The sequence below is a fragment of the Melospiza georgiana genome, chromosome 3, assembly GCF_028018845.1.
Source record: "Melospiza georgiana isolate bMelGeo1 chromosome 3, bMelGeo1.pri, whole genome shotgun sequence".
Lineage (NCBI taxonomy): Eukaryota > Metazoa > Chordata > Aves > Passeriformes > Passerellidae > Melospiza > Melospiza georgiana.
This window is the reverse complement of record NC_080432.1, coordinates 73,329,082-73,343,287: the sequence shown is the minus strand read 5'-3', so window position 1 is coordinate 73,343,287 and position 14,206 is coordinate 73,329,082. Positions and strand designations below refer to the sequence as shown.

The 14,206-nt window shown below is 39.6% G+C and overlaps 1 protein-coding gene across 1 annotated transcript in view; it reads right to left on the bottom strand.

Annotated features, from left to right (window-relative positions):
* The window catches only part of LOC131081067 (vesicular inhibitory amino acid transporter-like), a 53,433-nt gene extending 52,289 nt beyond the window's left edge, over positions 1-1,144 (bottom strand). Inside the window, exon 1 of the mRNA XM_058019924.1 lies at positions 607-1,144. Coding sequence (XP_057875907.1) covers positions 607-1,144 — 538 coding nt within the window. The remainder of the gene's footprint in view (positions 1-606) is intronic.
* Positions 1,145-14,206: the final 13,062 nt, after the last annotated feature.

Sequence of the window (14,206 nt, the reverse complement as noted above, 5' to 3'; positions counted from 1 at the left end):
CACTTTATTTTAGTGCAAGGTTAATTTTTCCTTTATGCAGCAATATAGATTTTTTCCCTGTCACACCTGGCTGGCACTGACACACCGCTCCCGGACACGGCAGGAAAAATGTGCTTGACTCCGTCGCAAACCTCGTTCCCCAAGTCCCTTCTCAGAAAGCTATTTTTTTCCCCCCCGTCACAGCGCAGGTATTTTTTTCCCTTGTCGGATAGCCTGACAAAGACTAATTTAAACGGCGAGCACATTTCCAGGCGGGAACGCTTCCCGGCTCCGGGGAGCGCCCGTCGGGCAGGCACGTGCGGCCCTCCTCGCCTCGTGCCCGCCTGGATCCTGGATCTTGGATCCTGGAGCCGCGCTGCTCCCCCGGCCCGGCGCCGCTCCCGACGCGCGGGGCTCGGGGGCTGCTCCCGGGCCGCGCTCCGAGCCCTCACTGCCCCCGGGCCCGCTCTCTGCCCCTCGGCCCCGCTCGCTGTCCCCCGGCCCCGCTCGCTGCCCCTGGGCCCCGCTCGCTGTCCCTCGGCCCCGCTCGCTGCCCCTCGGCCCCACTCTCTGTCCCCCGGCCCTGCTCTCTGTCCCCCGGCCCCGCTCTCTGTCCCCCGGCCCCGCTGGCCGCCCCCGGCCCCGCTCGCTGTCCCCTGGTCCCGCTCGGGGCTCCGCGGGCCGGCGGCGGGGCGGGGAGGGAGTGTGTGCGGGGGGGCAGGGGTGTGTCCTGCTCTCCCGCTGCCTGCCCGGGGCACCGGGGTCTCCTCTGCTCTCCCGGCGGCTGCGGCTCACTCGGCTGCCCGTCCCGCGGCGGGACGTGTGGGCTGCCCGGCAGCCATGGCTCGGGAAAGTTTGCCGCTGCTCCTGCTGCTGGCGGCGCTCGGCAGCCGAGGCCAGTCGCCGTCGCCGCCGCCGCCGCCGCAAAGAGGTACAGGGGAGCGGGGAGCCCGCGCCTCGCCCGCCCGGCCGGGACCGCGGCGTACGCGGACGGGGAGGCGACCTGGCCGCCAGCTCGGGAGTCCTTGTGGGCACGGGAGGGACGAGGGGACAGGGACCGAGCGTGACAAGTGAGCCCCAGCCCGGCGGGCGGCAGCACCGCTGGTCCCGCGGTGGCCGGGCCGAGGAGGGGCTGCTGCGGGGCTGCGCTGCGGGGCCGGCACATCCCGCCTCCCGCCGCAGTCCCCGCTCCCTCACACACCCGGCTCGGAGCGGCGCAGATGCGCAGCGCGGTGGCTGGGAGCGTAGGGGGAAATCATGGAGATGAGGGACCGCTGGAGGACGTGACCTGCTCCCCCCAGGCGACAGCGAGGTTACGGACTGATCTGCTGGCATCCCTCCTCCCGCCGGGTTATCCCCGTCTCTGCTGGCATCTCTGTGCCAGGGGAAGCTTGATAGGCTGTGGTGAAACGCGTGTGGGCTGCCTGTACTGCTTTTAGTTCAGGTGGCAATTTGATGCACTTAGCCCGTCACAAAGCTTTTCTGTTCAAAACTAACCACGACGGGAATGGGAACGGAATCAATTTTATTCTGCATGGGTAGTAAATGTCTTAGACATACCATTATCATGCATTATGCAGTGTTTAGGTGTGTTGACACTATAAGGGTGGGTTTTTTGTTTGCTTTTTCAGTTAGTGTTCTGTGGAAAGATCAAAAAAGGTGTTGTACAGGTATGGGAGAAATAAACTTTAGTCAGTTTCTCAGCTCTCATAGGAAATCCTTAAAACCATTCTTCAGCCCACAATATTCCTTCTGGCGCTTACGTTTCTGCTCTTAACATTTTTAGCCTTGCTGAAATGAATTCACTTAGAAGATACTGTGGGTGTGTCAAAATAAAATAAATTCAAGCCCCTGGATTAACGGCTATCTTTCCTTTGACCCTGATGTCACATAATAGGGTGAACATTATGGATTAGGAATTTTTACAGTTTAGGGTTTACTTTGGAAAATGTGATGCACTGACATTTCATGAAAAAAAGTCTCAAGCAGCTGACTCCTTAATATGAATTTTACTGTGTGAGAATAAATGGCAGTTGATCAAATGTCTGTGTGGATAAAAACTCATCCAGAATTAGACTGTGTTTAGATGATGGCTTATTGGTAAACATTGAAGACTGGGATTTTAAAAGTAGAGCATTTAAAATACAGTACAAAATGCATTTTCTTCTTGCTGATTTCTTCTTTTATTTTTTTTCCTAATTAATTCTTTTTGGCTAATACTGATGTGGCATTTCTTTTAGTATTCTCTCTCTCACACACACACACATACACAAAGAGACACTTTTAGAGAATGTCCTTTTGTTTATGCAGTATCAGGGTTTCCTTTAACCTCAACAGTGAAGGGATATGTTAATGATTTCCCTTTTAAATTGGAAGTGGGTGTGTTTGGTGTTCATCTGCTGCATCACTTATAAGCGAGTTCTGATAATTCCATGAAGAATCCTAGGACTTTTAATTAAATGTTAATGTGGTGATGGGACCTTCTAATCTTAACAGTTGAATTCAAGTCCTGGCCTGCCAAATTTTTATGCCATTTACTGTCTTCTAAATTTCTTTTCAAGATCTGTTGCAGCTGCTAGGAGGTGCTAGCACTATGTAGATGTCACTGTGTTGCCCACAACAGACAAGTAGCAATGAACTCCTCCGTAATGCAAAAAGTTAGGAAAGTCTGACTTCACTGAAGTCCAGAGGGATTTTTAACATGTACAAGAATGTTACTGCACCGTGCTTTGTATCTTTAGATTTACAACTTTTGTGTTTTGACTTAAATGTTATTTGCTAATAACCATAATGTTGGATGCTTACTAATTGTTAGCACCAGTTGGATGTCTGTGGACCAAATTATGTAACAGAACTGCAACGCTTTGAAAAACAGTACTTGAGACATCACAATGAATTCCCATGTTGTTTTATAGAACAGAACAGTTCAAGAACATTTTGCACCTCAAAGATGGGAACAGTCTGTATTTCTTTTTTGTTTCTGTACTTGTGGTTATTTTTTTTTTCTTTTTAAATTGTTAGAAGACTTACTGTGGTCAGAAACCTGGAATTAATTTCAAGCTTGTTTTTGTTGTTGTTGGGGCTTTTTTTTTAGCTATGCACATTATCTGTTCTTTTGTTTTTTGAACACTAAATAGTCATGCAGAATTTCTGTCATGGTTTAACCCCAGCCAATGACCAAATACCACACAGCCTCTTACTCACTCCTTCAACTTCTTCCAGTCCCAGCAGGAGTGGGGAGAAAATCAGATCAGTAAAAGCTGGAAAACTCATGTATTGACATAAAGGCAGTTTAGTAGGTAAAATAAAAACTCTGCAGGCAAACAAAACAAACCAAGGATTTAATTCCCTGCTTCCCATGGGCAGGCAGGTGTTCAGCCATCCCCGAGAGAGCAGGGTCTCATCACACATAACAGTTACTTGGGAAGACAAACACCATCATTCCAAACATCTCATGCTTCTTCCTCTCACTTTATATACTGAGCATGATGCCATATGGTATGGAAAATCCTTTTGGTCATTTGGGGTCATCTGTCCCAGCTGTGTCTTGTCCCAGTTTCCTCTGCACCTCTGGCCTCCTCACGAGTGTGGCAGTACAAAAAGCAGAAAAAGCCTTGGCTCTGTGTAGGGCCTGCTAAGCAATAACAATAACAACTCTGTATTATCATCACTGAGTTCAACACAAATCTAAAACACAGACCCATGTGAGCCACTGTGAAGAAAATAAACTCTACCCAAGCTGAAACCAGTGCAATTTCTCAGAAAATGGAAGAATCAGAACCAGAAAGGCATGTGCATTCTTCAACAGTGGTTCTTAAAGATGTGCATAACTTTCAGTTAAGGTAAACTGACCAAAGTGCTGTGCAATGTTCCTTTGGATCTTGAACCTTAGTTCATCCTATTCAGTGTGGATTGGGAGAGAACCAAAATAGTAGTAATTTAGTAGGTAATGTAAAATTTCTTTTGGTCTTGAATTCATGCATTTTGTAAAAGGATCTCAATATCTGTTATGAGAGGGAGCGGAAGCTATGTGTCTGTGAAAGGTGTGAATAGAAGGGACAGGGCTAAGGAACATACACTGCACAGTAACTTGATCTGTAATGTCAGCTGCTGACATCAGTGGAGATAATTCATGGAGTACAGGTGCTTTTAGCATGTGTGGAAGGAAGTGTAAGTTGACTCCAAGTGGTGATGTATATAGGATGCTTATAAAGTCAGAGTGAGATTTCTCCCTCGAAAGAGAAATGAGGGGTGAACATCAGCAGGATATGACTAGTGCCCGTCTGTTAGGCAGTGGATGGTGTCAGGCAGGTCAATATTTTTAAATCTCTCTGTAGGTGTACGTTTTAAACCAAGTTTCTGGAGAGTTTAGTTCAAAACTGTGTTCTCTGTGTTATGTCATTGTAACTAGGACTTAGAAGATTCCTTCCCTCTGTGTATATTGGACCCTATGCTCTGAAAAGTCAAGAGACAAGGCTAATAGGACATAAATTTAGTGTTTCAGATCCTAAGAATGAAGAAAGTGTGTCGACTTAGGTTCTCTCTTTCCTGAGACAAAAAACATACCCCGGATGCTTTGCTTATGTAATCTGTAAAAGCAGAAGTCAAGTTTCCTCTTTCTTTATAGGGATTTCTTTGCAGTAAGGTCAATTTCAAAACTCTCCAACACCACCCAGCTCTAATCTTGTAATGGAGAGCATTTCCATCATGGCTGATGGCCTTTAAACATCCAAAGCATTGTGCTGGCTGTATTTGGAGAACTGAGCTTGTAAGAGATTTAGTTGATAAATTTGCATTCTGAGAAAAGGTTTAAATGATTGTTTATCAGCTTGTTCTCACCTAAATAAATTTTGAAACTCTTACCCAATATCAGCAAATATAAAAACAATGCAAGTCTTTAAGATATGATCACTGAAAATCAATGGCTGTTTAAGAGAAAGAGTCCCAAAGTACTTTATCTTCTGCAAGAAGAGTAGAATTTAGCCATTATCTAACCCATGCAGCCCTTGTAAGTCAACATATGTAGAACTCTGGCTACAAAAATATGAAGGAGAGTGCATCCGTTGTGGAGGGCTGGCATAATAGAATGCATAAAATTCTGTGTAAGTTTTTTTTTTTTAAAGGACTTACTTAGTTTATCTTCAGGATTTTATAACCGGTAACAAGCCTTTTTCACTGAAGGTGTACTGCAGCATAGTACATTCTGTATGTTCCCTTTTCACAGTCTGTATGCTGTTTAATGTTTTGGCAGATAATTTTTTTTGTGATCTGGAAATTATGATTTCTTTTCCTTTTTTATTATTATTTATTTAAATGTATGTGTACAAGATCACAATCAGTTCTAGCAACTCTTTTAGCAGTATTCACTGCTGTCTGATCAGTTATTCAGATATTAACTAGCCCCAAAATGCTGCTCTCAAATATATGTTGTAATTGCTTTTACCTTTTTACTTCAAAGCTGTTGTCCATATCACTTTCTTATGGTTTAATAACTGGCTGAGAAAGTGAAAGCAGAGGGAATTAATATGTGTTTAAGGCTTAAAATGTGAGAAGTAGTAAAGGGCCGGCCTAAGGTGTTAGAAATAGAATTGCCCAGACTGACTGGAGACATGAGTTTTTTGTGCACATGCTTTAACTAGAAATAACCACGAATGAGGTAGGTCTTGTTCAAGAATGTGTGAATTTCTCCAAGCAACAAATAAGAACCTAAGATGGTAAGACACACTTTATATTTAACCTTCTTAGTATTAATTTTTCCTCCCAAGTTTTTTACATGAGTCATTCTTATTAGGCTTGAAATGCTAAAGTCAGAACAGTGGTTCTTTAACCTGTTCCAAAAATCCGCTTTAAAATAATACAGCAAACAATCATTTTTAATTAATTCAGGCTGGAGGAAGGAATCCACCCACACATGTTCTGATTTCTTATCCAGCTACTTGGACTGACAGTTTTTTGAGATTATAGTACTTTGGAATAAGAGGCAGCATGAATTCCTTTTGCAGGGTGGATTTTCCTTTTCCTTTTCCTTTTCCTTTTCCTTTTCCTTTTCCTTTTCCTTTTCCTTTTCCTTTTCCTTTTCCTTTTCCTTTTCCTTTTCCTTTTCCTTTTCCTTTTCCTTTTCCTTTTCCTTTTCCTTTCCCTTTCCCTTTCCCTTTCCCTTTCCCTTTTCTTTTTTTTTCTTTTTTTTATTTTCCTTTCCTTTATTTTCTTCCTCCCCACCCCCAAAGTTCAGACTCCTCATATTTACAGGTCAGGAATGGTGGTGATGCCTCGTGGACACAAATACATGCAAATGTGAACAAGAGTGCATACCTAATGATCTCCTTTATTTACCACATTTTTTTCATAGATAATAATTCCTTAATTACTGGATATTTTTGTCCTAACCAGGAGTTCTGTCTAGAATGTGTGAGCTCATATGTCACACACTAGCAGCAACCCAGGCCACACTAGCAATCATACAGGCCAAATCTTGCTTGCAGATGTAAAATACAGACCAAAATGTTATGTTTGTTAAACTTTATATTGATTCCATCCATGTGTTTGAAATAGGAAAGGGAATTCCTTGTGTTTGCCAATAAAGCTCTTTCATGAGCTGGCTCTTGCTGATGACTACATGTTATTTATTCCCTTTTTACCAGCTACTGTAGTTGATAGCCAATTCCTAGTTTCTGTTTTTCTGCAGTTTTCATGTTTTCTTCAATCCAAAACATGTAGATAAGAGAGGTTCTGAAGAAAATTGTATTTTGCACCACTTCTGTACTGTGGGTAAGGTTGAGATTAGACTTTTTTATGGTTTATTTTTATTAGAAAAATTATAAGATTTCCAGAAAAAATAACTTGGATTAGTGTGATTTTTGTACCAACAAATAACAAAGATCACTCAAGGTTCTTGCAACACTAAAAACAAGTAATTGTTACTCCTCACTTTTTTTTAAGCAGTTCAGTCTCCATTAGTTGCACCTTAGCATCACAAGGATTCTCATAGGACTCTTGCACCCTGCCAGATTCCTCTAGCAGACATTGTCTTTGAGTCAGACCTTGTAATAACATTAGACTGTAAAGCAGCTGTAGCAGCATTATGCCAGGGAACTCTTGTGAAAGCTCAGGAAGAATAATGAACATTCCTGCAGAGTGGATTATCCAAATACCATTACAATGCCTTGTTCTGTCCCAACTGACGTATATGTACTGCTGTCATGATTCATGGACTTAAGATGTAATAAAAAAGAAATTACCTAAAAGTGAACAAAATATTATATAAAATTTATTTTTATAGCTATAGCAATTGCTTTTAGTGGCAAATTACTATATCTTCTCATTGTTCACCTACCCCAGTAAGTGGGCGTGTTCTTCAAGGTCAATTAGAAAGAATTAGAAGAATGCCTCTAAACATACTGTAATGTATTTCCCACTGCTACAGGAAAATGAGGCAATGCTGGGGATTGGCAATCAGGAGTTTGGAGGTGCAAGAAAAAGAAATCAGAACCCCTGTTTCTCTGCACACTTCCGGTGATAGTAAGAGTTTATTTAGGATTTAATTTGGTTTTCTACGTACACACCTGCTTCTTAGATGAACCCTGAGAGTTTTTGATGCCACTTTCACTCAGGCTACCTTTAGCTTTTGATGGGAGATGCTGAATGAGGCAGTTTATTACTGTCTTTATACTAACTGGTCAACAGCCTGTAATCCTGTTCCACAGAAGCGTCTGGGTAATCGCTACTGTAAAGGACTGTATTATATATTAACTTTCCTGGCATTTATCCTGCACAGGGAATGCAGAACTACTGCTATACATTTTCTGCTGAATAACTTTTAGACTGGGAGAAGGAACAAATAGCATTATTTTTACATATCACTGTGTTTCTAAATATGTATGATAAAATACCGTGTGGCAGTGATAACTACTTTGTGCATTTTCTGAGCACTTCTGCAATGGTGATAATGTGAGTAGTCTGGATTCCTCTGAAAGCCACAAAGCTCTACAGAACAAGAAGAAATCCATGCCTTTCAAAGAGGACAAAGTGACATGGCAAAAAAATCCAGGACTTTTGAATCTGGTATGTGGAACCACCAGGAATGGAACAAGTATGTTTGTGCAAATCCCAGAGCTGGTGATTGGGATGTCGTGCACTTGCACATCTAATTTGACTGTGTGAATTATGCATAAATTTTTGTCATGTCATCAAAAAGATTGCAGACCACCACAAGTAAATTTTTTAGGTTTAACTTTAAGCCATCATTAACACTGCTGAATTAGTTAATTTTACCAGAAAAAAAGCTATTCTTGATACTATTTCATCCCTGTGTATCACTGTTTTAGTGGCAACACCCCAGTTGTGAATATAGGGATTCCCACATGTAGTTCATGGCATAAACCAGAGTGTATTTCTCATTGATTTTTGATTTTGGTACAATTGGAGATTATTTTATATTAATAATTCCTTCTTAAAGATGATTGAGTCCTCACACAAAAAGGTTTTCTTTAACATGGGAAAAACACCCACACATTTAATTGAAAAATATACTTGTGATATGCACACTGAATTATTCTCTTAAGTACAATGTCTTTCTACAGCTGGATGCAGCCTTCTAAATTAGTTCCATTGTATTAAGGTTGTGTGTTGTGTGGAATTAGGGTCTGTAAGTGTCACTTTTGGTATGCTTATGTAGTAAATATGAGAAATATTTTCTAAATTCAGAGTAAGTGGGAAGCCTTTACATGCATGCCCTATAATCATTGATTATGCATGCAGCTTCAACTTCTTCGCCCCACTGGAGCTTTGACATAGAGAGTAAGATGGTAACTTGCCAGAAAGATTAATAGTTAAATGCTTAAATAGTATCTACTTCATAGCTTGCTAACTGGAGGAGAAAAAGTACTGAATCTGCCTGCCATATTGGTAGGAGTTATTTAAAAGTGATTTTGAAGCTCATAGTTTAATTAGTGAAAGAACTTTAGTGGCATATGAAAGTGATGGGGAAAGAAACAATGACCATAGTCATCATCATGTGCATCAAGAGGTTGAGTCAGTTCTTGGTGAAATGAGACACTGTCTCACAAGAATAAAGTGAAACTCAAGCTGTTAGACTGAGTCATTTGTCTGTTCATTGAGGATAAGCCTTTTCCTTTGGTCAGGGTTAGTACACTCATGCTTTCAAATTTGGCTGTATTTCTTAGAGAATAATATCTAAAGGAATCAATGTATGCACCTCATTCTGATGTCTGGGTTCTTCATGACACTCACACGTCTGAAGGCTCTCTGTACAGTACTTTGCTTCCACTTGCAGTATATATTTATCCCAAAAGATCTATTTAAAACTTCTGTTATTTTTGTGTGGCTCCTTGTTCTGCCGGTCTGCCTTTGGCCTGCACCTCAATGAAGCCCCATAATGTCACTCAAAATAATAATATTGCATTTGTGCCACTAGTAAGAGACAGATCAGTGCTTGGTTTAGTATTTTACTTTGGACAGAGTGCAAAACTGTGTTTATAGTTTTTACAAAGTGTTTCTGTTTTTCATTATCTATAAAATCTGGGCTTTATTTTAGTAATTTGTGACTTTTCATTTGAACACATAGCTTACAGATACGTGTGAGATTAGAGAAACATATATAGCTTGTTGGTGCTCGTTTTAGAAAACACTGAGGAGCACAATGTACTTTTTGAGGGTAAAAATTTGGGAGGCAAGACTATTTATGCCTGTCTGTAAGAAGAAAAATAAAAAATAATTAGATATTCAATGAGATTACTGCTAAGAAATGAAGCTTTTTGCTTCAGGAATTAACCTTTACTGACATGAAACCTTGTCTTTATATTTCAGGCTCATTGGGACTAAGATAAAAGTGCCATACAGGCAGAGGTTGTAGGATGCTGAATAACATGTATGAAATAGTTGATGAGAAAAATTGTGTTGATGAGCAAACTAATGAAAGGTACCCAGTAATTTCTGATCATGTTTAGCATTATAGAAAACATAGATAATATCCTTGGGGTTTTGATTAAACAGCAGATACAGGAGGATAGAAAAGCTGATTTATGAAGTTATCAGCTCCGGGTATAGAATTTGTTGGTAGCATGAAAATGGTTGTGAAATCAGCTTTGAGACAAATTAAAGCTGAGGAGTGCTTTCAGCTCAACAGCTCTAGGAGAAATAGGTATTTGAATTCAAGGCTGAGGGAAGGTTGTAAAGAATTTGGTGTGAAAATACTGATAAAGTAATGGCATTATACAACTGATTGTTGAACAGGTTATATGAACAGCCTCATTAGAGGAGAAATAGAGGCAGCAAATATGATGTTCATATTTAAAAAGGCCTCCCGTGGTAAACTTGTAACTGTAGAGTAAGAACTGAATACATTTGTAGACATATTAAAGTATTGAATTAGTAAAGACATGGATAAATGTGTTTTGTTGGCAAGATCCAGAGTGTTTTTTAATATTATATGGAGAAAAAAACTGTCAAGGAATGTGATTAGACATATTAATAAGGGCTATAATAGTAAACCTGGGTTTTCAAAAGAACAGTTGAGAATATGTCTGAGTATCATAAACTATGATTTCATAGAGAAAAAGGAAAAAATCAGTTTATGGAAAAATTCATAAATATTTTGACAAGCTGTATGCCTATCTGGGTTGGAATTAGTCTTATATTGAATTGACAGATGTGAACATTAGTTACATTGGAAGCTATTCAGTAATTTTTTGTCATTCTTATAGTGGTCTTCTTCACTTAACCTGAGAAAATGCATCATTTAGCTAAACAGGATTCAGTTAGCTTCTTACAACTCAGTTATTAAAGATCCAGTAAGTAGCAAGTGTTCTGCCTTATCTAAGCTACTATGACTGATCAGGAATTCCAGTACTACACACAATCATTTATAGACCATCAATTTTCATGTTTATCTCACCATCTCTGTGGAAGATTGGGTAATTTGTAGGCAATCTTCTTAAAAAATGGTGAAATGTGTTGTTGCTTGAATGTAGACTGTGCTTTATTCATCCACCTCACTTATGTCTGTTTGTGAAACAAACCTGTTTCCCATTTCTCATGCAAGAAATTCTCAGTCTCACTTTTCCTTAAATTTATTTGTAAATATTTTCATGGAAAGACTTATTCCTGGAAACATTAAGAAGCACAGCACAGAAAGTGTCACTGAACAGGCAGCTTGAATAAGTTAGGAAAAGTAAGACCTAAATAGATTTATAGTTTATATAAATATAGGTTTGTATGAGTTGTTGCAAAGTGAAAATAACTCCTGCTTAACACGCATAATGTGGCTTTCAACTACTGCCTCTCTTCCTCTGCTGCAACAATCACAGAATGACTTGGATTGGAAGGGACTTTTACGATCATCTTGTTCCAATGCCTCTGCCGGAGGCAGGGACACTGGACCAGGTTTCTCAGTGCCCCATCCAGACTGGATTTGAACACAGACAGGGATGTGCTGCATCCACAACTTCTCTGGGCAGCCTGTGCAGTGTCTCACTATCCTCACAGTAACGAAGTTTATCTAAATCAAATTTCTCCCCTTTGTATGAACCCATTACTCCTTGTCCTGTCACTACACTCCCTGATGTAGAGTCCATCCCTGGCTTTCCTGTAGGTCCCTTTCAGATCCTGGAAGGTTTCTATGAGATCTTCACGAAAGCTTCTCTGTTCTAGGCTGGCTGAGCAGTGTGTTCCTAAGATAACCTGACAGACCCACAGGTTAAAATGTGCCTGTAGGAGCCTTTATACTACTCAGGTGCAGTGTGACTTCACACAAGGTCCATAAAAGGTGAGCACTCTCTTAAGCTACTCATGTCCCGTAGAGTACTCTTGCCCTTTTAATTTCTGGGAATTAACAGGAAATTTAGGTGAAAGGTATGAAAACAAATACTTCCAATTATCTGAAAATCCATTGATGAATGAATCCATTAATTGGCCTAACTATCTTTGTAATACATCATTTAGTTTCAAAGTGAGTCAACATTATTAAGACAATCTAGAATGAGATTAAATTAGTTTCTTCAATCAGTTTAATAAACTCAAGTAATTATTAAATTTTGTATTAAAAAGCCACTATATTCTGCATAGCAGACCTGTAAATCACTTCTGAAATTAGTTTAAAAATGTAGGATTTGTCTACAGCGTGACAGTTCCTCTGCAATTATTTTCTGGAAGTGAAACTGAATTTATGTATTCCCTGTTAAACCAAATCCACAGAGAGTCCAATGAAACAATTTTCTCTCAATCACTACTTGGTTTTCCTTTATTGCTGTTGGTTGAAATAATGTAAGTAAAATTGTGTGATTTCAGAGGAAAGTTAGGTTTGTTTGAAATTACAGTGAAATTCTTACTGACTTTCTCTTGGCAAGAATTCAACTCCAAGTCACTATGGAAGAAGTATACTACACAGAACATAACATTTTGTTCTGTCTTGCTGTTCTGCTGAACGTATTTGTGTGCAAGCCATTTATTTCTACAATGTCTGGAAGAACAAGAGGGGCCAGAGGGTCCCAGGGGTGTCAGAATGTATTGTTAAACTGAAGCATTAGCTGTAGTTGAAAACTAGGGAGTGAGTGGCTACACAGAGCTATTAAGAATCATTTAGTGTTGTTTCCTGTTTAAATGAGGCTGTGTTTTTCTCTTTGTATCAGATTCTTTGACTCTACAGCAATACCTTAACAGTAAACCAAAACTTAAAGATAGACTAATCCTGGAAATGGTATGTTCTTTAAAATTACTTATACAGATCCATAGTAGTCTCTTTTGTTAGGAATTAAACTTATCTGTGTCGAATTTGAGATGTTTTCACTGTATCAGCTGGGCTGAAGAAACAGCTGTTCTAAGTCTGTGAGGATCAAAATATTGACATGTCATCATATGGTACTTCTGGAATCCCACTGTTCTGTTTCATAAACATTAATCACTCCTACATATGCACTTATGAGTGTCTCTATGTTTTATGAAAAACCTGACGAGGAGTAATGCCAAACAGTAATATAATTCTTTATGTACAAATAATTCTTGTAATTTTTACCAGTGCTTAGAAACTTCAGCAAAGGATTCAGCCTTTATTGGATAAAGTGTCTTAAGAAGTAAGCTCAAGGTTTTAAAGGCTTATTCTAAAGAATTCTGATTAATTTTTATTAGCAGAGCTAATTGTATCTGACACCTTATTAGATTTTAAGGTGGATTTAATGTGTAAGAGTGTATTTAGTGTTATTGGACCTAAAGAGATTTTAAGGTATGATATTTCTCATCCTTAGTTTCCACTAGGAAATATAATTAGCATGAAAGTAAATTAATATATTTGCTTTACATTTATTTATTTGTTTTTAAATTGGCAAGCACACACAAGCTGTTTACTTCCTGAGTATCTTTGTAGCTTTCTTCTTAAAAAAACTCTGACATTTTAACCTATTTTATCTCTAGTTAATGGATGTTCTCTCTTATTAAAATCTTAACTGAATTTTTGTCCCTTGTGTGCTCTACTATACATCAGAGAACTTAAGCTTCACCACAATGCATGTTGCTCTAGCTAAGATGCAACATATATAATGGTTAGAATTACTGCCTATTGCCGAGATGCATTAAAATTCCAACCAAATTAATTATCTAAGGCTTTCGGAATTTGGCAGCAATTTTGAGTAAATCTGTGTTTTTGATACTAGACTGTGGTTGTAGGACTGAGATAAAGAGCATGCGGTTTAAGGCCAACAGATGGCCCTTAGATGTGACCTAGCTGTGGCAATAGAGACTGTAAGGAGAAACAAGTAAGGAGATTGTAGCTATTCTGAGGCTCTTTGCTCTTTGAAATAGTATTCTTAAGAACATCCTTGACTTGAGACAGATCATAATTCCCACCCTTGGAAGAAGCCCTTTTGTGTTCCAATATTATTGTTATACTTCATCCCCTTTCTCTATTGAATGTTTCTGCATAACTTCCATTCAGTTGATATTTTTGTATCTGTCTAAAATGGATGTGACCTTGGAAGGTGAGCTAAGCTGTTCTTTCCACATTCATAAATGAGGTGTGTAAACTGCTATTTAGATAAGTACAGTGTGCTTTTATACAGTGGATGTATAATGGGATACTGAATTAGTTTTAGTATTCTAGTGATATTATTAAATCTAGCAGGTTCATGTCCTCTACCCACAAACTTATCCTTGGATCTGGCAGCTTACTTGGTTCAAGACCTGAAAGGAAAAGATGAGGTGCACACACCTTGAATAATTT